General features: G+C 42.3%; 1 protein-coding gene across 11 annotated transcripts in view; it reads right to left on the bottom strand.

Annotated features, from left to right (window-relative positions):
* The window catches only part of Sox5 (SRY-box transcription factor 5), a 915,630-nt gene that overhangs the window by 271,398 nt on the left and 620,752 nt on the right, over window positions 1-23,480 (bottom strand). For all 11 annotated transcript variants that reach the window (XM_060384462.1, XM_060384461.1, XM_060384460.1 and 8 more), the window contains one exon: window positions 7,151-7,361. In XM_060384462.1, the coding sequence (XP_060240445.1) occupies window positions 7,151-7,361 (211 nt within the window). The remainder of the gene's footprint in view (window positions 1-7,150; window positions 7,362-23,480) is intronic.

The raw sequence follows: 23,480 nt of genomic DNA on the forward strand, positions 1-23,480 counted from the left end.
AAAGTACTATTAAAGCACAAAGGACTGAGAGAATAGCGTGCCCGTTAGACGGAATGTGCAGCTTGGAGGGTGCAGTAAAGTTGCATCAGGGAATGCAAGGGTGCAGTGGGGTAAAATGTGTTCTTGTGTTCATTGTCAAGGAGAGTGTGAAGGACAGTCCTTCTGTTCCCATTCAGGGTCCTCCATACAATAAGAGCAGGGCCAATTTACTAAGTGTATGTAAAAAAAAAATAATGTTAAATTTGGTGATTTAAATTTTGCTTTACACTTATTTATTTTGCCTGTGTGTGTGTGTGTGTGTGTGTGTGTGTGTGTGTGTGTGTGTAGAGGCACAGTGAGACCAGGGTGTGTACTCAGAGGTCAGAGGACAATATGCTGGAGGTAGTTCTCTCTTGCCACCATTTGGGTCCCAGAGACGGAACCCAGGTGGTCAGGCTTAGTGTGCCTTTTCCAACTGACCATCAGCCATCCAGGCTGCAGTGGTCTATGAGGAATAGATGAAGAACCAGCCTAGCACTGACAGGAGGTCACATGTTTCTGAAGGTTTCTCCTCTCCATTACCTAAGTCAACAACAGAGCAAGAGTACTAAGAATTAAGCATAGATTTCCCCAAACATTTTGAAAATTTAGTATCATAATCTAAACCTTAGTGAGCATATTAGAATAAAATTAAATAAATTGCCCCAAATACAGCATTACATTAGAACAGCAGTTAAATTAAAGGTAGCTCTAACTCTAACTTCCTATGAAACCCAGGCCCAACCCTAACACCTACTTCCTGTGAGACCTAGGTTAGCTCTAACTCCCACTTCCTGAGAGATCCATGCAAACTCTATGACAAAGGGATATAACATAAACATGTCTGCTTTACTCTTACGTCTGCAGTTCTACTAGTCCACAATTATTTTCCTCCTGGCCATTATTCTATAATGATTTTTTTTTAATCTCAAGGTTTTCTTATTTTTCTTCTTTCTTAATGGCAGTTTAAACTTGGACAGCCTACAATGGATAAGTGTGCCCTTAAACCCTTGATAGAAATCTGATCACTTAACAAGTAACATTTAATTTACTATGAAATGATCACTATCAGGTCTCATAAGGACTGGCTGCACTGTCTTCCTCTGTGGCCTGGTAAGGCTGTCTGCCCCCCTCTCGGGGAGATGATCAAAGATCCAGCCACTGAGTTCATGTCAGAGATAGCTCCTGTTCCCATAATGAGGGTACCCACTTAGAGACTGAGCTGCCGTGGGCTACATCTGTGCAGGGGTTCTAGATTATCTCCATGCATGGTCCTTGGATGGACTATTAGTCCAAGATGGCCCCTATGCCCAGAGTTTTTGGTTCTGTTGGTCTCCTTGTGGAGCTCCTGTCCCCTCCAGGTCTTTCTCTCTTCCGCTTCTTTTATTAAATTCCCTGTACTCTGCCCAAAGTTTGGCTATGAGTCTCAGCATCTGCTTCAATACCCTGCTGGGTAGTCTTTCAGAGTCCCTCTGTGGTAGGCTCCTGTCTTGTTTCCCATTTTCTCCTTCTTCTAATGTCCATCCCACTTGACTTTCTGAATGAGGATTGATCATCTTACCCAGGGTCCTCCTCCTTGATTAGCTTCCTTAGGTGTACAGATTTTAGTATGACTATCCTATATCATATGTCTAATATCCACTTATAAGTGAATATATACCATGTGTGCCTTTCTGCTTCTGGGATACCTCGCTCAGGATGATCTTTTCCGACTCTCACCATTTGCCTAGAAATTTCATGATTTCCTTGTTTTTAATTGCTTCAGAGTATTCCATTGTGCAAATGTCCCACAGTTTCTGTGTCCATTCCTCAGCTGAAGGACATCTAGGTTGTTCCCAGATTCTGGCTATTATGAATAAAGCTGCTACAAACATGGTTGGATGACCTCCCCTATCAGCGGACTAGTCGAAGGGCATGGGAGGAGAAGAGGGAGGGAGGGCAGGATTGGGAGGGGGGAAGGAGGGAGCTACAGCTGGGACACAAAGTGAATAAATTGTAATAAATAAAAAGTAAATTTTTAAAAAGCTATCGCGTCATTTTCAGTATTTCAGAGGAATATGGAGATGTGTGTGCTAAAGTACAGGAGTAAATAAACTACCATGAAAAATTAGGAAGCTGCACGTAAGGCTGAGAGTTCTAGACCAAGAGCGACACCAGCTTCGAGAACGGCCCTAGAACATCTTTAATTATCAGGTTTCTCATCTGAAAATGGAGAGAAAAGGTATGTAGTTACTGAGGTCGTGGGTGTGGGTGTTCCTTCCTGATTCTGGCAATGTTGTGCACATAGCTCAGGTGTGAAAGCTAGGCAAAATGTCTTAATCACATGCAATAAAGTGGTAGACACTTGCCTTATGTTAATTATGTAATTTTTATAAGTTAATTATAATTTTGTAGATTTTAAAGATTTCCCCAATACGTCATTGCACTCAATGCCATAACGAGGAGTGACATGTTATCTGTCAAAGTAGTAAATGTCATGTCTATCTTCAATTGCCATACCTAAGAAAGGTTAGCTGAGGCTAAGGGCTTAGTATCAACTGAAAAGAAAGGCTGATATATACTCCTTGGGTTTCCTATGAATTTAGCAGCACATATCAGTTAAAGCAAGCATGGACAGTAATGGACAGCAAGATGGCTCAGTGGGTAAAGGCACCTGCCTCCAAGCCCGATGACCTGAGTTCAAACCCTGGAACCTGCATTTTCAAAGTAAAGAACTAAGTCCTGCATATCTCTTATCTCCATATATACTCAGACTTGTACTTGCATATAGTAGATACATAGACAGACAGACAGACAGATAGATAGATAGATGGATAGATAGATTAAAAGAATGGACGTTAAGAATCTGTATAACCAGATCCTTTTTGATAACGACAGACCAAAATTCTGAAGGACTAAAAACACAAGCAAGAAAGTTATATGCTTTTCTCTTAATATATGTTCGAATTTTTCTAATCATTACTTGGCAGAAGCACAGGCTAGCCAGAGGAAAGAAGAGCCCTCGCTTCTTCCACCTGTATGCACCTGTACTCCCTGACTGCAAGCGCACCTCCCTGGCCTCCCTTCCCGGGGCCTAGCCTCCTCTTCCAGCTTCCCTGTACCTGTTGGCTTGCTGTTGGCAGGCTGGAGCTGGGGATAACGTGGTCTTTCTAATGAGAGCTGCTCCCCCACCCCCACCCCACAAGAGGAAGCCAAGATGTGAACATGGCCCCTCATAACGATTTCACTGGGCTTAATGAAATTTTCATCACAACCTGCTGCTCATTTTAATGGCCTTTGAAAGACAATGGACAAATATCTAGAGGAGAGAGAAAGATCCATCCTGTGGCATCCATTTGTGCACTTAGCACTCAGCTCGCCACCCCCCCTGCTCCCATGCCTTTCTCTCCGTGGAGCTGCAACAGGGGCTTGTAGTTTCCCCACCAACTCGTTTTGCATTTTTCCCTTCAGACAGATTACTGAATATTTTATCTTTTGATGCTAGGTAATGAGAGAGCCTCAGCTCATGATCCCTTGTGAATGAGTGGGAAGGCAGGTTGGAGTGGCCAGTCTCAGGCATGCCAACACCCTTTGATCAGCAACGTCTTGAAGGCCAACAGAGCTTCAAGTTGATGCAAGACCTACAATCTCCTAAATTACAATTCTGCATGCTTTTCCCTTTGCAATTTATATTACTTCTTCCTGAATAAGAACATGGCTTTACTCAGATATAAATTACATCTTTATACGTCTGTAAATTGTTTCAGTCACTAGATATTTATTCTTGAAATAGTCATGGAGGCTCATGACTAATCCCAGCACTTGGGACACAGAGGCAGGAGGACGATCAAACATTTGAGGCCAGCCTGGGCTGCATACTGAGCCCTAAGCAAACATAGGCTACAGTATGAGACCATGTCTCAAAACAGCACACAAACTATTTTAAAATGCATATACATTGTTACCAGGGCAAACTTTCCGTCAGAATAGGTCTGTGATCTTGAATATTCAGAAGAGGCTCTGGCTAACTTGTGTATGTGGGTGTAAAAGCTGTTTAATGCTCTTTCATACAGAGATTGTTTCTGGAACTCAAGGAGGGAGATGAGGGAGGCTGTGTGCATGTGTGTCTATATGGATAGTGTGTATATGAATGTGGTGCATGTATGACTATAACGTATAGACAGGTTGGTATGCCTATGCATGCACAGAGGCCAAAAGAGGACACCATCAGACTATAATTCCTTTGGGACAGAAGCTAGGCTGGTGGCCACCAAAGCCCGAGGATCCACTTATTCCTGTCCCCTCCAACACATACATGGGTTTACAGGCACAAATGTGGTCACACCTCCTTGTGGTAAGCGTGACTTCCAGACAGTAGGTCGTCATGTTAGCAAGCAGGTGTTCTTCCCAATGAAGAAACGTCTCTAGCCCAAACTCGGACTTTTTAATTCTCGCCTTGTTCAATTTACATTCCTACAACCTTATTCTACCAAATAATATGTTCCTTCTTGCCTGAGCATTCAAGTATTTTAAGAGGAAGAAGCACACTCACACATTACTGATGGAGATGTAGTAAGAAATGCTTCTAACCAGCAATAATGATGTTTCCTTGTCCCGATCCTTCCTGCTGCGGCCACCCATCCTTGATGTTCTGCCATAACAGCTACTGGGAATTGAGTTTCTCCTCTAAATCTCAGTGCGCCTGTGTATCTTATGTCAAATACTTGTGGTACCACCTGCTGCTATCTGAGATTTATTCTTTGGGTTTAGGCCTGCCATCTACTTCCAAGTTAAGAGTTTATGCATCTACTATTAGCCAACCCAATACAGTGGAGGAATGACAATGTCACAGACAAAATTTCCTTTAATCGAATCATCTCAAAATAACTCCCCAAATCTCCTTGGAAAAGAGTATACAAAACAAACTCATAGTTCTTCTCCTCGCATTCAGAACATATCAAAAGCTGTAATTTTAAATTAGCACATGGTCAATCCAACTCCTTATCTGAAGCCAGCACTGAAGCAGAGATGTATATTACTCATGAGAAAATTATGAGCTAATTTAGTACCTCATGTGACATCCTCAACCAATCGAGCAAGTCAAATCCCAAAATAGGTCAATAGAACTATGAAGTGTGGCCCAGAGGGTTTAGGGCAAGTTTGCTAGGTATATAAATGTCTGAAAAATCTCCTTGAGAATTTAAAGATCAATGATTGTGTATTATACTAATAGGTAATAATGATCAGTGATTGTGTGTATTATATTAATAGGCAAAATTCCAAATTCCTAGAAAAACAGAACAAGGAGGAAAGTAAGTCCTGAAGCATCACCTACGAAATCCTACAGCAAACATCCTCCATCATGGTGTATCAAGAAGCCTGGCTCTTAGAAGCAAGAACACAGCCAGGGGCTCGTATTCCCTCTTCCCACTCTTAACCAATAACCTACAAGAAGTCTTAACATGTAAGAAGAAATAAAAATAATAAAACCTTCACTGAGAGATGAACGAAATGCAACTCTCAGTTCGTGGATGAAATGCTTGCCCACATGGAAAATCGCACAGCTAACAAAACTGCTGGAACTGAATCTGAGCCCATGGACATGGAAGGACAGCACATGGAATTTTTGCATATTATCAGCCAGCAGTTAAAATTTGAAATCAATAATAATATGATTCTTGTTTATCTTTTCATTTTATACAAAATGGTAATAAACAAGCACAAATGCAGTAAAAAAATCAATCTATGTTATATATGTAGAAACTGTGTGAGAACCAAGATCGTAATAACTGAAAAAAATATTTTTTTTTATTTTGCCTTCTTTATAATGTGATCTACATGCACAATGCATTCTCAGTCAACTCGACAAGTTTCTTTGGATATATACAAACTGACTGTAGAGTTTGTGAGAAAGACAGAAAGACCGTAGGCTCAGACTGATCCATAAAATCCTAAAGAAAAGGACGGAACTTGGAAAATGATGCTACCCAAGGCAATACTCCTTGTCAGGCAAGCTCTGGTCATTAAGACAGCATGATATCAAGGAAAGAGAAGTCTAATGACCTGATGGAACAGGATAGAGCAACGGACACACAGTGTAAGCATCCAGTCAGCCTCCTTTACAAAGGAGCAAAGGCATTCAGTGGACAAGGATCATCTTTCAGAAAATTAGAGGACAAGGATGATGTGACAATAAAAAACAAACAAACAAACAAAAAACCTCAAGGATCCAGACACAGAACCTAACCTTTAAACGAGTAATTTGAAAGGGTTCACAGATCTAAATTGTACAATGCAATGTATTGGCTTTCACACACTGTTGGTCAGGCATGACACGTGATCATCTCCTCTCCACTGTGTTTGTTGGTTTGCTCACTTGGAACTCACAGCTGAGGAAAAGGGCAGTTTGCTCTTGCATGTTGAGCCCCAGACTCAACCAGGGTTCAACTGGAACAAGTTAACATCAGGATCTAACCTTGAACAGGTTAGCAAGTTTTTTCTTTTATTCTTTGTTTTATTTTTAAGATATGCCCTGCACATATGTATATCAAGCTCTGGCTGCTACCAAATAAGCATGAAAGAGAGTTTTAAAGTTGGAACTCCAAAAGAAAGAATTCTAAAAGTCCAAAAAAGGGAGACCAAGAGGGGCTACTTCTAAGTAACTATAATCACATTTCTTTTATGTACAAGGAGTAGACCCAAGATCAAGGTTAGGATAAGAAATATTGATGTATAAGGGTTACAAAGTGTAACACAATTCTAAAATGGCCCTTGAGGGAAAATTTTTACTATAGTTGTACAATGCAGGCTGCAGATACGTGACAAGTAGGTGGGTCTTCTGGGCAATGCTGCAACATTCTATTCTGGAATCTATAAGTTTCACTCAAGTATAACTTACTCATGTATAAAAATAAGGATCATGTTGCAACATGAATTTATGATTTTAAAAAAATCTTAGTGTGTGATATACAAAGAGAGGAGGAAAGAAAGAAAGGAAGAAAGCTAGAAAGAAAAGCTAGAAACAGAAAGGATCTTCATAGTCATAGGGTTTCTAATTTGCTCAATTTAGGAATCTGAACCAAACCTCAGAACTAGAAGCTAAATCAAACTGCTTAAAGCAGGAAGGTCACAGCAGTTTCCTCCCGGCCTTTACCTTCCGGCTCATTCTTGATCAGCTCTTCCATCTTCCTCTGCTTTAAGGTGTCCACCACATCCGCCAGGCTGCCCTTGCGCCGCTCGGGAGTGCCCAGGGCTGTGCTAGACGCGGACTCGCCACTCTGTCGCCCGCCTTCTTCTGCCTTCTGAGGTGAGGTAGATGAGTTGTATGGGGCTAGTGAAGAGATAACTTTATTGCCATCGACTTCCTGGAATAGAGAGCAAAGACGGGGTGGAGGGTTAACTTTCAGTCAGATTTCTTTGGGGAGAAGGTATCTGTGGCTTACACTGTAGACCTATGAACACGTGGCATGTCAGTCTGCAAGAGCAAGGAGCAAAGAAATGTTGAAAAACATACTATCTCGGCTCTGCAAGCCAGCTCAGGAGTGAGTCACGGATCGCTCTACAGGCAGAAACAAAACAGGAGGCGCTTGCCTTAAAGTGAGGCATCAAGTTTTTAAATGCAGTGTTTATACAGTGACAGAGTGTAGCCCTACTGCCCTGACTGTTGCTTAAAGGTCTCGGAGATTTGTATGACTGTTGGGTAGAATTGTCAACTGCATTCAACTGCCTCGTGACATTAGAATGTTTAAACAAATCATGTATGCATGTACCTTGCTTTCATCTTCAGCAGCTGTCTCCTCTTCATGGCTCTCCTAATCGAAACTGGGATTCTCTTGGTGCCCAACTCCCTCTCAAGCTTTCCAAGAGCCTCACCCCACAGGAGGCTTGGGCACTCGGCAGAAACATCCTGAGACTGACAGCATCTGTGGAAGCTTTCCTCACTCATTGACTCACTATTTGAAGCCTGGTTTCTGGCCTTCCCCTCTTCTAACTGTAGTATCCAGTGTGCTCTTAGCCTGTCCTTTTCCCTCCTCTCACTGTGGTGTGCTCTTAGCCCGTACCCTCCCCTCCTCTCCCTGTAGTGTCCAGTGTGCTCTTGGCCTGTCCCCTCCTCTCCTCTCACTGTCCCCTGAGTTTTGCTTCTTTGTAATCATCTGCCCAGGAGCAACTTTGCTCTTTATTCTAAAACTTTGTCTTCTTGTATTCTCTTATTCTCTTATCTTTCCTCTCCCAAATTTCAACCACTAATTTGTGACATTTGTTACATGCAGGGTATATTTTGTGTCAAAGATATTCCAGGCATTTTAAAGATGCATGAATCTGGCATGATAAACCCTTTTCTTCCCTAAGGGTTTTCCTGGGGTCATCACTCACGTCCACAGTCCTTAAGTTCCCCCACACAGTGTTTTCACCGTTAGGAGCAAACTGTAGCAGAGCCTTGTGAGTTTAACTCTGATTATACTTCTCATTGGTGTGGCGTGGAAGGTCTTCTTTAAAATACACTCAAGTGTGAGCAAACGGAGAATTATAAGATAGCACGCTACGCCTATTGATACTTTCATCTCCTGAGATAATGATAGATGATATCAGGTCCCGGAAATATAACAAATGACATTGATAGCTCATACTTAAAAAAAAATCAGGCTAATATTGGCTAGTTTAAAGTATACTAAATTACTTGGCTAAAATCTTGTCACCTCAATCCTTGGAAATAGTTATCAACATAATCATTATATGTTTATATGATTATAAATTAACAGATGTTAGTAGGTATAGGGACATTAACTGTTGGAGAAATACAGTTTGTTGGATGGGCTGTGGAAAAAACAAGAGAAGAAAATGAAGAAGGCGGGGGAGGAAGAATGTGAGCTAAGGAAAGCTCCTTAATTATAATTTCTAAATCCCAAATAGCTTAATCCCAAGTAACTTCAGTCTCTCAGCAGCACTATGGAATATGCCTCTGCTGTGCTGGGTGAATGCTCTATGCATACACTTCTGTTTCTAATGTTATTGGGTTTTGAGTACAAGCTACATTACATAGTAATTACAAGCCCTTGGAGGGAAATTGTATGCCCACTTTTGACATTATTTATTTAAAACTATACCTAAGCGTACACACACAGAGAAACAGCACACAGGCTGCATCCAGTCAGAGTATGAATACTGCATTCCGCAAGCTCCTGAGAACGTTTCTTGTAGTCAGCTCACAGTAAACATCTTCTAAAATACAGAGTGCAGCAAGAAGCATCTATAGTTGTACACCAAAGATTTTTTTCATCTCACTTTCCTCCCTGGGTCAAAGCAAACACATCTCAACCGAGGCTTCATGCCAAGGGCATCTGTCGGCATCCGGCTCTCACATTACACAGGGAGCACTCTAGAAACAAGAACCCGGCAACTGACTGACGACCACACATCTTTAGAATAGCTCGTCCTGATGGAGGATGCCTCCCACATCTGCATGAAATCGGCATAGAAGATCAGAAATGAGTCCTACATGAAGGACCCCTTACCGACCTCCCTTTCCCAGGCCTTGCACACCAGAAGGCAAGACTTTTAAAATGCTTAATTTGTTTCTCAAGGATTCTAAATGCAGTTTCTATGGCAGGACAAACTTACAGAGAATTCTCCAAGTGTTATTGACATTCCACACAGGAATCTATCTTATCATCACTTCACCTGTCAGATGACATTTTACCGCTGGTACTACTAATGCCTTTTTAAAAATTTTTATTTTATTTTTGTTAATTACAGTTTATTCACTTTGTATCCCAGCTGTAGCCCCTTCTCATCCCCTCCCAGTCCCACTCTCCCTCCATCTTCTTCTCCTATGCCCCTCCTCCAGTCCAATGACAGGGGAGGGCCTCCTCCCCTTCCATCTCACCCCAGCCTATCAGGTCTCATCAGGACTGGCTGCATTGTCTTCCTCTGTGGCCTGGTAAGGCTGCTCCCTCCTGGGGGAGGTGATCAAAGAGCCAGTCATTGAGTTCATGTGAGAGACAGTCCCTGCTCTCTTTATTGGGGAACCCTCTTGGACACTGAGCTGCCATGGGCTACATCTGTGCAGGGGTTCTAGGTTATCTCCATGCATGGTCCTTGTTTGGAGTATTAGTCTCACAAAAGAACCTTCTGCCCAGATTTTTTGGTTCTGTTGCTCTCCTTTTAGAGCTCCTTTAATGGGTGGTTAGGCGCTCTTGAGCAGCCATTGTTTGTATGGTGAGTGTTTTGCTGGGGAGAGCTGGCTTAGGCTGCAGTCAAGGGAATCTTGGTGCTCCTAGTTTCTTCCTGAGATTCTTTGTGCCATACATGAAACATATCTATGAGTTTCTCTTCACTGTGATGGCAGATGAAGCTCAGACACTCAACTTTCAGAAGCACAAAAGGCTATAATAGCCATATACACCTATTCCACTCCTAAAATCCGAGGGCAATTGTCAAGATTCTACAGTCGAGGGCACAGAACTTTGAGCTGTACTTTAGTGTCTGGTGACATCAGAGTGACCAGCTCTGGATGCGCTTGGAGGTCTCTCCCTTTGTGAGCCTTGAACACAAATTCTCTGGACTGTATCCGGTTGCCTCCTTTGCAAGTGAGAGAATAAGAAATGGAGTATTCACCATAGCCTGCCCCTCACTGAAATAGCCTGGGGGAATAGCTTTTGTTTCACTTCTCCCAAAGACTACACTTCACTGTAAACACTTGGAGGAAAGTACTATGTCTTAATATTTAAATGCTAATTTGGATAATGAGAAAATTATTGTTTCATTTGAAAAAAGAACTAGACTAATATAGTTCAAGCAGTTCCATACAACACCTCATCCCTGGCTTCTGATCTTACAAGATGCATTATCTTACTTAAGTTTTGGTTCTATGCATGGAAATTAAATTCATACATGGTAGAAAAAAGGCATTATATGTATGTACCATTTATGAGACTATATAATAATAATTGTATAAATTCTGTCAAGCATTTTTAAAGAGCCTAAATTTAATCTTGATGGTAGGACAAATTATGGCTTCCTGTTAATAGAGAAACTAAGGGACGCAGGCTGAGGTCATAAGAGCAGGGAATGATGAGAGAACCTACCAGGCTTCAGGACCTTGCCTCCAACCTTAATGATAGAACTTTTTTTTCTTTAAAAATAAAATAATTGCTTTATATACTATATGTGAGCAAGATAAACTCTCTTCTTCCCAATAATTATGAAATGAAAATTTCCTTCTAATATGTTCACCTTCTCTGAGTAAGAGAAAACGCTTTTACATTAGTTTAAACAGTCCATATTTGTGTATCATCTTTCTATCCAATGAAATGGAAAATGACCTTTGACATTTAAACAACGGCATGAACTCTCAGCATCAATTTTTTCCCTAGCCAGTTGATCAGAGTAAACATAATAGATAGTTCATGCTTTTAAAACTTTCTTTCTGTCCCTCTCTCTTTTTAGTAAACTGTAGCTTCAAACACAGAAAAATCACTAGGGAAGACCTAAATGATGATTGATTAGAGTCTAGTCAAAACTAGTCTGTTAGGGTCACACAGCATCAGGCAGCATCAAGTGATGGGACAGGGGCTCTGTGTGCCAAGGTCAAGCTAGCAATGGACAGTCCCTTAAAACTCACCAGCTAATGCAGAAACAAATCTTAGAAAACCAGCTTAACACCTACTTGAGGTGTTTACTCCTTAAATGTTATCTGAAGGAATAAGATCACCGCTCACACCTCCTTAGCTTGCGATTGATTGTCACCCTTTACTCTTTACCCTATGAACTGAGCATGTCAGGTACAGCAATGATCCTTAGACCTGCCTTCAAGTCTTTACAGCACTTTCTTGGTTAAATTTTCAGAGTCTCTCTCTCTCTCTCTCTCTCTCTCTCTCTCTCTGTGTGTGTGTGTGTGTGTGTGTCTATGTCTCTGTCTCTCTCTGACTCTCTCTGTCTCTGTCTCTCTCCCTCCTGTGCTTGCTTACTCTTAGGTTACAGAGTCCGGGAGAACACTTGGGCTGCTCCTCTAAACACAATCCCTACGTGCATACACACAGCCTCCTGGAAACATATTTCCCCTTACAGACTGGACTTTCTGTTCTTACATGGTGGTGCATGCCTTTAATTTATACATTTCAGGAGCAGAGGTGGCTAGAATTCTATGAGTTGTAGGGCAGTCCTGTCTACATAATGAGTTTATGTCAACCACGGCCATGTGAACAGATACTCTCTTTCTCTCTCTCCATATACATATCATAGAGATATAAAGACACATATAGCTGTACCTGTTATCTATACATCAACTATCTATCCTCTATATCTATCAATCATCTGTCAACTGTCTATCTTCTATCTACCTACCTATCTATCTAACATCTGTACATTGATCTATCTACAGATAGAAGAAATCCTTAAGTACATACATTGTCTTTGTGATTTTACTACACAATCCTCAGAAAACTCTCTATTTCTATTCCTGTGCTAACTTTGGAAGAACACTGTACTGGTTGGTCTCCATTGTCAACTTGAGAGAATTTAGAATCACCATGGAAACACACTTCTGGGTGTGCCTGTGAGTAAGCAAGGAAGCCACGAAGCAGGGGAGACTCACGCTGAACGTGGGATGCACTATGAATGGGTGGAGGCTTGACCTCGCTGATCCTGACCTGGGATGCAGTGAAAACAGCTGCCTCCTGTTCCCCTCTCCATCGTGGAGTGTGGTCCCTGAGCCCTGCTTCCTCTGGTTGTCTCTTGCCTGGTATTTATTTGCATTAACAAGAAAAGTGGTGAATATACAACTGAATAAGCGTAGAATACACCTTCGGCACAGTCAAAATCCACTGTGGGAAATTACTATTGAAGCCAGTGGCAGGGCTCAGGGACTGATGGGGACGTTCCCAGTGTATAAAAATGGCTTCCTTGCACTTCAGTCAACATCTGCTTGTACTTTGGCTCACCATAAACAGTGGTGAGTGCTATCTGATTGTTTTCCCCGAGCTGAAACACAGACTCTTGTAGATTACAGTCAGGCAGGATAAGGAGGCTACACAGTCCCACCCTGGTTTGCATTATTTCTCAAGCCCTGAGATGAGCCTGAGCTTAGGCTAACACTTCACTACTGTCCAGAGAAGTATGTTTTTGCATCTGTTTTCAAATGGCTTCCCATTGGCAGCCATCAACAGCAACTGACCACAGCTAACTTTCTGTGGGGATTTGTCTGCGGGACCTTCTTCCCAGATGCTCTTCTTGAACCATAAATGCAGGCATGACGGGATTACTTGCTAGAGTTCTGCCTGCCTGTCCCGGGGTTCCTAACTCAGAGAATCTAGAGGGCACCTCAAACACGAGATTCAAGGAACCTGACGCCCACAATACCTCAAGAACTTCCACTATAGAATAACTTGCCACTTGACACAAGGGGGTTAGTGGTGGGGACAAGAAGCTACAGTGGGGAAGAGACGGGTTTTTAAGTGACAGGACCTAAATGGCATGAGAAGAGAGAAAAGGCAGAATGTTCTGCGGGGAAACTGGTGGAGAAAGGGAGAGGCGAGGGCAAAAAGTGGCAGCACAATTTGGAGACAAACAGTACTTTTTCTACCCCAAAGTCATTTTGGCATTTGTCTAAATGCCCTCACGTGTACTGGCTGCTGATGTAGGTGTTGGGATCCAAATTAAGGTCCCAATATACCTGTGTGTGTATACAGCATGCTCTCTTCCCCTGGAGCCCTCCCCTCAGCCAGTGTGTACTGATTCGACAGTGACAGAATTAGCTAGAGAATCTGTGAGTTGTTTGCTTTTGTCAGTGTTGTATTTTGAAAATAGGTTACATTTTAGATGTGACAAAATTTGCCTTAATTTCTTAATATTTACGTGAAGGTTAAACAATGGTTATGTATGATATCACTATTATCTTTGCAAAATAGCTAAATCCTTGCAAATAAAACTGGGATTTAAAAATAAACTTTCTTGCCCAGTAAGATAGCTGAGCTGGTAAAGGATCTTGCATCCATCCAGAGGACCTGAGTTCGAGCCCCAGGGCACATATCATAGAAGGAGGAGACTGACGCTCACCTCAGGATCTCTGTCTACACAGCCATCTTGAGGCACAAACAAAATAAGTAAAAGCGTGTGTACTAAGATGCTGTGTGTAAGCGGTGAATACCCTGGTGATCAGAAGCAGAGGTCAGAACGGGAAAGGCAGTTGAGAAAACATCTTGGTTTCCACGCAGATGCTGCAGAGCGGGAGTCCAACAGGTCTTCTTCCTAAATTCTCTTCCAGAGTCACATTTTCTGGAAGCCCAGAGAGGTGACATTTAGGCTCTGCACGCGTTTTCATGTGCCCTCCAAGCCTCTTAATAAGCCGAAGTGGCCTTTAGAGAACTGCTAATACATTAACTAATGGAACCTGTGAAAACGAAAGGCACCCTGTGCTCTGACAGCCTCATTCTCTCCCTGCTGGAGATTTGTGCATGGTGTCTCAACGCCAGACATCTCAAAGACACGCCGAGACCTCTAAGATCCTTCCTGCCCAGCTCCAAGATCATCATGGGATGTTTCTACACCGAAAAGACCTGACCACACATGAGATTACTGCCCTTGAACATTCACTCTCTTCAGGAAGTTATCATTTACAACTAGATACCAAAAGCCTACCACCGTTGACATTCCTGGAAGAAGTCTCTAGAGCAGTTCTGTTACAGCTCTTAGTGAACTGTTCACATGTGTGAGTCTGAAGGAAGAAATGCAGTTAAAGAAGTCATCCCATTTTGGTCTGGGTTCCTGCATTTGTAAAGTAGTTATGCAGGTATAATGAAGATGGGGAGGAACATTATTTATTTTTTTCCCATGGAGAGTAGACACTTACTGAATAATGCCAACCAGCTGGACATTTGGTGGCCTTGTTTATAATAAGAATCAATGTTTAGTGTTAAATAAAATGTATTATGGGCCCTTCCCACAGGTAGTAAATGTTACAACCTCAAAACAGTTAAGTTCAGTGGTTAAATATGCTGATCAGGGGTTACTGATCAAGTTTAATCCAGGCTACCTTTGAGAAAATATTTTGTTATGTGTATGAATATTTGTCTAAATGTATGTCTGTATATACCACGTGCATACAATGCCATGGCCAACACAAGAGGAAGTTGGAGTCCCTGGAACAGGAGTTAGAGATGACTGTGAGCTGTCATGTGGGTGCTGTGACCTGAATCTGGGTCCTCTGCAAGAGCAGCCAGTGCTTTGAACAACTAAGCTGTCTCTCCAAGCCCCAGACTCCTCTGTGAGCAAGTCACTTGGGCGACATAAACAGAAATCTCAGGTCAGTTTCTTTGTCTGTGATGTTGATTTTTTTTATTGTCAGCCTTACTGGATTAGGATCAACCAAGAGACCAGGGAAGCACACATGCACACAGGCTCTCTCTCTCCCTCCCTCTCTTTCTGTGTGTGTGCATGTGGCATGTGTGTGATGGAGAGAGATTGCAATAGAAGGCACAATCTGAATAAGGGTGCCAGCCTCCCATGGGCTGGGTCCCACAGAGCTTAGAGCAATGGAAGATGAAGATGAAGAGGTCACCTCCTCCCTCTGCCTCTTGCTCCGCCCGTCACAGCGTCTGAAATCTCACGTCAAAGTAAATTCTTCCTAGAGTTGTTTTTGTTTTGTTTTCTTTTTTTTTTGCATTTTTTCATAACAAAAAGAAAAAAACTAAAATATTATCTAAAATGGGAAAATACAAGATAACTAATTCATATCTATATACACAGATACATATGTCATTGATGTTCAGAACATAACACTAATGAAAATACGTATACAGTAAAAGACATCATTTTGTGTTTTTTCTTTTAATTTTTTATGAGATTTGCTGATTCACCTATTTGTTTTGTGTAAGAAGCTCTGTGTACTGCAGTGAAGGAGGCAGGTGCCAAGATGGAAGTCAGAAGACCAGCTGGGGCAGTCAGTTCTCTCCATTTTTCATATGAGTTCTGAGGCCTGGCCTCAGGTCTTCGCAGCAGCTACCTTCCCCTGCTGAGGCTACCTCACTTTTTTTTTTCCAATAGTCCCTTTTGATCATTGAACAGAAATATTTGGGGTCCAGGGTTACTCTGTAGTCGCATGATTGCTTACTGTATGAGAGACTCTGGGCGGCTCCTAAAATTCCTAAGTTTTATTGCAATTCTGGCCTAGTGGGCAAACGAGTGTAGTGATGGGGGCACGCGTGGAGAAATGGGCCCCCAAAGGCTTTGTTTCCATTGTTCCCTGGTTGTATGACATGAGGCAAGTTCTTGGCTCTTTGCATGTCTCAGGCATGGTCCTCTCAGGAGGCTGAGGCAGGAGCATCACAGTCTGAGGCCAGCCTGGGCTGTTCCGCTAAGGCTTGCCTCGGCACAGGCTTGCTTTCCAGGGGCTCTGTGGACGGTACCCTGACCCTCTGCTTAGGAAAGGAGCCGTCTGCGGGCTGCCTACCATGCCACTGCACCTGACGTGGTGTTTCCGAATTTTAAATGTCATCGTTTCATGGTTGTCTACAGAGTGATAAATCACAGAAATGGTCAAAGTAAAATGCTCGGTTACCACTCGTCATAAAATAAAACTTCTAAAAGTCAAATTCTGAACAAAATATCAGGAGGAATGCATTATTTATCATCAACTCACAATGGCAATTATTTGGTATGTTGTATTTTAATTTGCCTGACATTTTCCTTTCCTTCTTTGAGGTAGACACATCAGGATACCCTTTCTTTGTGAGTATTTTAGGAACTCTTACATACTAATCCTGAGGTTCCTCTATACGGTTAATAGAAAACTCCAAGAGTAATGTGAATGAGGACGGCAACCCACCAGTTCTCTACTCCTGACAGGCAATGAGCAGAGCTGGTTTAAGAGGGTGTTGACCTCGGTAGATCAGGCTAACTCCAGAGCCTAAAGTCAGTTTATTCTCACGCCATTAAAGGCTCCCTGGCTTCCCACTAAAACGCGATAATGGCCTATTTTCCTAAGACACTGGATTAAAACATAGTTTCAGGCAGAAGGAGCACCATGGCTTTGAAGGGGGACTTCATCACAGTAGCATTCATTGATTAGAGATTGGAAAAGCTCAAGGCTTCACAGCTCAGTGCCCATATAATGCTGAGACAATGCACAGTTCATCTACATTTGCACAATTGCCTGTGTAAATGAATCACGCCTTTGTTCTATAAAGCTTAATGTCCTGCATCCATTTTAGCAGGTAGGTCAGGACTATCCTATAGCAGGAACAATCACCAACACATATACATTCGCTCAGCAAAGCATTAGGTTTCTGGGGGCAGAATGGTCTTTACATAGTTTCTATGGGTGAGATCTTATTTTAATCTTCTAGGCTTAGAGTTTGTAGTTTTGGGGGGAAAAATCATTTAAACTGTTAAGATATTTTTTCCTGAACAAACACACAAAATCTTTATGCATTCTCTAATATTTCAGCAAACTTGACTTCCCCTTCTGGAGTTAATGATGGCTGTTCTGAAAGATTTTGTGGACTATAACATTTTATAACTCTCAGAGAAATTCCATGATGGATATGTGATTCTTATTTCACGTGTGAGGAAATTAAGGTTTCTAGAAGTTATTACTTTAAAAGTGACGGATGAAAATGGAAAAGTAGAAAATTAAGCCCAAGATCCAGTTCTAAAGCCCATGTTGGCTATCCCTCAGCCTCCTTGCCTTGCTCAGCTCGCTCAGGTGCTGTGACGTGTGCCAAAGGTATAAGAAAAGAAAGCTGGTATTCGCTCTCCTCACGATTAATGATTTTAGAGGTACTGAAATATACATGGAGCAATTCGTAACCATAACAACTGTTAAGTGCTGATTTGTACAGAGCAACCTAGGGGGGGAAATGGGGAAGTTTAGAGAAGAGAGAATATTGGGATCTAAAGAGATACAGCAAGCTCTCTGTTACAGCAGCAGGAACACTGCTCTGTGATTGCTTATTTAATATTCTCTTTATAGTGCATAAGTGGGAACATCCTAGATTAGTCACCATGTATCTTGCTATTAGTGTTCAATAAGTACAAATTGAGTTAATTATGAATTTATTAAATTTTTATACACGGAGCCCTTTGGTCTTATGCGAAATGAGTAGAAAGGTCTTTTGGTCTAAACTTGTAAAGAACTAAATAGAAGAAAATGCCCAGGCCTGCTTCTCAGGCATAACCTGGAGATCGTGTAGTTTATGTCCACTATAATTATGGAGGGAGAGGACCAAAGGGAATCAGTCTGTCTACACACGAAGCATCATGAAAGACAAGCAGGGATTCAGCCTGGCCCTCACAGGGGATGAAGGACTCTTGGAAGGAGTTCTGTGGAAGTAGTAGCTTGGGAAGATTGGGCAGCCGTGGAGGGGAAAATAACTAACGTTGGCAGAGGGTGGGGCACTATTCACTGTGGTATGGGAAACTATGCCCATTACCTGTGACCATAAAGGCTTTCCACTAGACTGTAGTACAGAGTGCTGGAAAGAGGCACTGATTTTACCCGTCGCCTGGAATCATCCAGTGTCTGGGGCAAAGAAGTTACGCACAACTGAAGTGATTTGGTCATACCCCAGTGCACACTCCCTTTCCATCTTCCTCTACTCCACACACAACCCAGGAATACTTACTTACTCCTGGGTGATGGGGTATCCCAAGGGTGCAGGCAGGAGTGTCAGGCACATCATCCCTGTACAGCATTTTGTATGTCAGAGCACATGAGAGAGGTTGTTTTATTTCTAATTAATTGTTCCAGTGGGAGAGAGCACACATGCATGTACTTGTTATCTTTCACATACATTTTATTTTTACTATAAAACAGGCATAACAAAGCATTGTTTAAAATTTCAAATTCCAGAGAAATGACAGAGATAAGTTGAAAATATAGAGGAGTGAGCCATAACCGCGGCTCTTGCTTGTGGGGTAGAAATCATGATTGTGGTGTTGGCGCTGGGCACGGGTTAGTAACACGATTCCTAAAATGAAGCTGATATGTTTGAAAAGTTGGCTTTTGTTTTGAGAGCATTTTGCTTGCTTTGTTTCATCTTCTTGAGTCAGGGTCTCCTGTAAAACCCAGGTCAGCATCAAACTTCCAGTGCATAGAAGCTGGCCTTGAACACGTGACCCTGGGGACCCTGATCCACCCCTAATGTTCTGATATGATAAGCATGCGCTGCAACAGAGCCCCATATAACCCGTAGCCTAGGCTAGCTTGAACTCACTGTGTAGCCTAGGCTGGTTGAGACTTAGAAGTGATCCTTCTGCCTCAGTTGTAAATACTGAGTGTACCGTGCCCAGATATAAGATGGTCTTAGTAAGTACATCTCACTAAAGGGACTCATGAATGGCCCATTAGCTCTGACTTCTGATCCTGGTAGCACAGGCTTGAAACACCATGTGGTCTACACCCAAAGATTCAGGCAGTGACTAGAAAATGAGAAAGTAAAGTGTGACAATATGTCCAGAATAATAAGATGAAGGTAAAGACAGAAGGGTTGGGAAATGAGGATGCAGGAGCCACTTCCTGCCAGTGAAGAGGAGGGGACCCCTTTCTGTTCATAAGGCTTCAGGCTACATTCCCAGGGCAGGGATCTGATGGCCGAGCCCTCTGTATCAAACAGAAAGCATGAAGAGGTTAGAGCGGGCGTTAACTTCTGTCTCCAGAACTTGCATTTGCCATGTAAATTTTGGTATGTCTACCAGTATTTATGATTAGACTTTGAATGTTGAAATGCCCTTTCTATGTACATTTATAAAGCATACTTTGTAAAGCATGATATGTGTGTGTGCATAGATGTGTTATGTATGTGATATTCCTTGCAAAGACAAATGTATAAAGACAAATGTAAAAAGAATGCATACCTATAGATTAAGCAAAGCCAAGAGAAATGGAAAAATAAGAAGGAGATATAATAAAATAGAAGAGTAAAAAAACTTTAGTTACTCCAGAAAATAGAATGAAACAGATAAGGAAACAGCATGGCAAAAATGCAGAAGTTCAAATTGCAAGTTCCTTATCCTTTCTGGCAAGTGACACATGAATCTTCTGAGCGTGCCCACTGCAGCTAGCCATCTGTCCAGCCATATAGAGGCTAGAATGAGGGGTGGTGGTGGCACTCATTAACATTCTCCCAAACTCACAGAGCCTTGCTGCTGTGAGTTAGAGCTGCAGCTATAGGTGACATGACAGGCAGTGGAATCTTTCAGCCCCCCTAATAAATGGCATCATTGGTAAATACAGTTTTCAAAATGCATATTCAAATCCTATGGTATGAAGAAACACAATAAATGATTGTGAGTTTTAGGCAGGTTTTCCCCCCTACAATTCTACTTGAATCTCTACCTTCTGAATGACCCCTGACACTTCTACTGTATCCCAGAGTGACCCCAGTGTGGTACTCAGAAACCCACAGAAATGCCAGCCCAAGCTGAAGGAAGTGCTCCCCGTATTTCCTGCACCAAGAGAAGGAAGGCTTGCTCTGGGAGCCTTGATGCCTGCTGAAGCAATGGTCATTTTTACTGAGGCTTATATGTGTGAGGGGTGAGTCTCAGGACTGGAACCAGCCCAGTACTGCTCTGCTCGCCAGTTCAGAGATGACCCCCACACACAGGCCTCTCACAGAAATCCTCTGCTACCCATCCATTATGCTTAGCAGCATCAAACAGGGAGAGATAATGAGAACGCTCCCATAGAGCACCTAGGGACCTTGAACGTCCACGGTGGTGAACACAAAGGCAGGGGACCGGCTTGTGAACATCAGACCGCATCTCCTTAATTAATATTTTCTACAGTACATTTTTGGCTTTTCCATTATTTCTCCCTCAGTCCCTTGGTTCTCGGATGTGTATACATACATGTATATATTTCATTAAGAGGAAATAAAAGGGTTGTCTTTAGTTAAGATGTTTCCATTCACAGAGACCACACATTTAAAAAATAAATTGCCTGAATAAATTCAATTATCTGGAGGAGCAGAGGAAATCACATGCAAATGGCATTATACGCACAGGCCATGCCGACAGCTTCATGTTTATTTTTATTGTTTCCCTCAGTGGAAGAGAAAAACTGTCAAAAACGTAGCATCTCTTCCTTTTTAAAGGCCCAATGTCTCTGGTACTGAAAATTGCATGAGCAATAATATTGAGAGAAGAAATTTCTCTGCTTCTGCAGAAGAAATGGCTGACAATCCCCCCAGTCCACACCAGCACATAAGAGGGCCTCAGATACCTTGGTGTGCCCAAACCTAAGCCTCCTATCTATCTGACACTGGTCTTGACAACAAAGACTGAATTTCTAAAGCAGAGTATCAAACCAGAGGCACACACCTTTAATCCTTACACGGAGGCCAGGAATTGCCACAAGTTTGAGGCCAGCCAGGTTCACAAGATTTCTGTCTCAGAAAACAAACAAAATTTTAAACATTAATTTAAAATAGATTATCTAAGAAAAATGAAGAAGCCACATACATTGACTCAAGATGGGAATGTCAGCTCTGGCTTTTAACACCAGCACTCTAACTAGATAAAACTTTATTTAAAGGCTTGTGTTTTCTGGTGAGTAGGGGTTAAATGTGCCCGTATTTACACCCCCCCACCCCCCTGTCTTTCAGGATGACAGGAATAATTGAAGGAGACACAGGCTGGCCTACAGAAGGATCTCGCTGGGACTCTGGCTTCTCCCATAGAATTTCCATGCTACCTGGGATCATGAAGCATGAAGATCCTGAGGAAATGTGGCACGTGCCTATATGGTCTTGCCAATTCCAAATTCATTCATTCAGATCACTCATTGAGAGCCAAATTCTTATAGTTCCACAGAGCCACCAATTTCCTGGAAGTGAATAGAGCCTTGTGCATGTAAATGGGTGTGAAAAGCAGGTCTGTGCAGGGGATCAAGCTCTGACCACAGGCTTCGTGAGCGAGAGAGAGCTGAGTTGGAAATGACCTGAAATGTTCAGCTTTCAACATTTCACTCAGGTGTTAGCTCCAAACCAACGGTTTCCATAACTGCTAGCCTTTCTCTCTAGACTCGGGCTCTTCCCAGGGCCACATATACAGGGCTCAGATGTAGCATGGCCTGGGAGTCCGTGAATACACTCAGATTAATTCATCCTCAGATGCTACTGGAGCCTGAGAAGAGGCTGAAGAAAATGGCATAACCTGTGAAACAACGATTTGCCTGACTACATGGGGCTTTAGGAGGCAGTGTCTCTCATCTCCTCTAAACAGAACTAGGACAGAGGAAATATTACCACTGCTTTTAAATGTTGAAATGGAGTTTCAACTCAGGCGCTAGTTAAATAAGAACCATTTGGGTCCACATCTCTCCAGTTCCTCTCTTGATGTACTTTTAACCATGATGATGTACATGTTCTCAGCGAGAACCACCTAATTGTACTAATTTCATTGACCTTAATCTAATTTTCTAAGCAAAGCTTGTGTTAACCCTGTCTATGCCTCCTCTCTGTCCTGCAGGCTCTAATTCTTAACATTGTAATGCACTTCATTAGCATGTTCAATTTCCTCTGCTCTTTTTAATAGACAGCATTTTACACTTCTGCTTCTATGACTTATATTTCCAAGTAAAAACTAAGCAGTTCAGTCAAATTTCTAAATAGCACTTTCAACATTTAACACTCCTTTTAGCCCCCAACCCTAGTCTAACACAGCCACCAGTAAAGCATGCTCACAGCATTTGCTAACCTACTTTTGGAAAATCACCACCCTGGGTCCTAGAATGAATATAAATATGATGGTTAAACTAATGGCTTCAGAATCTTTGAAGACAAGAACAGTGTTCCCTCCCTTTTTACTGACTGTCCATCCTCCCAGAACAATGTGTTTTCACCTTCAATGCTCTTCAGCAAGTCCAAGAGCCGTTTTCCTCCTTGACATAGATGTCCTAAATTCTGTCTCTTTCTGTCTCTGAATCTCTGACTCTGTCTCTCTCTAACCTTTCCTTTCTCTCTCTGTAGGAAATTATCTTGGAAATTCTTTCTCTGTAGGAGATCTCTGTAGGAGATCTCTGTAGGAGATCTCTCTATGGCTCGCTGGCTTTCCGGGAGAACTTGGAAACCTCTGCATGGCATGCAGTCTTACCTGTGAGTACTACTCCCAGCTCTACAGTCCCAGAAGCATGGCAGAACCCCCGCGTTTCCCCAGACTGGGTTCTTATTTCTCACTCCCTTGCCCTTTCCAAGGAAATACTAAGCCTTAGAATGCTCTGTAGGTTTGATCTGTAGAGAATTATAAGTCCTCAGTCACTATTTCTTTAATAAATATGTCCTGTGAGTTGAACAATTTCAAGTCTGATCTCTAAGCAGAGAATTTTCACCTTTCTATGTCTTGTCAAGGAACTCCCAATCACATTCTTTCAGCTGAATGCATCCCATTTAATGTCTCCCTCCCTCAACACAGGTACACGAAGATATGTGCATTGGAATGCTATCTCTTAGACATGCAGTTGGTCTGGGCCCATTCCCTTCTCCCCTTCAAGT

Source organism: Meriones unguiculatus, chromosome 5 (genome assembly GCF_030254825.1).
Source record: "Meriones unguiculatus strain TT.TT164.6M chromosome 5, Bangor_MerUng_6.1, whole genome shotgun sequence".
Classification (NCBI taxonomy): domain Eukaryota; kingdom Metazoa; phylum Chordata; class Mammalia; order Rodentia; family Muridae; genus Meriones; species Meriones unguiculatus.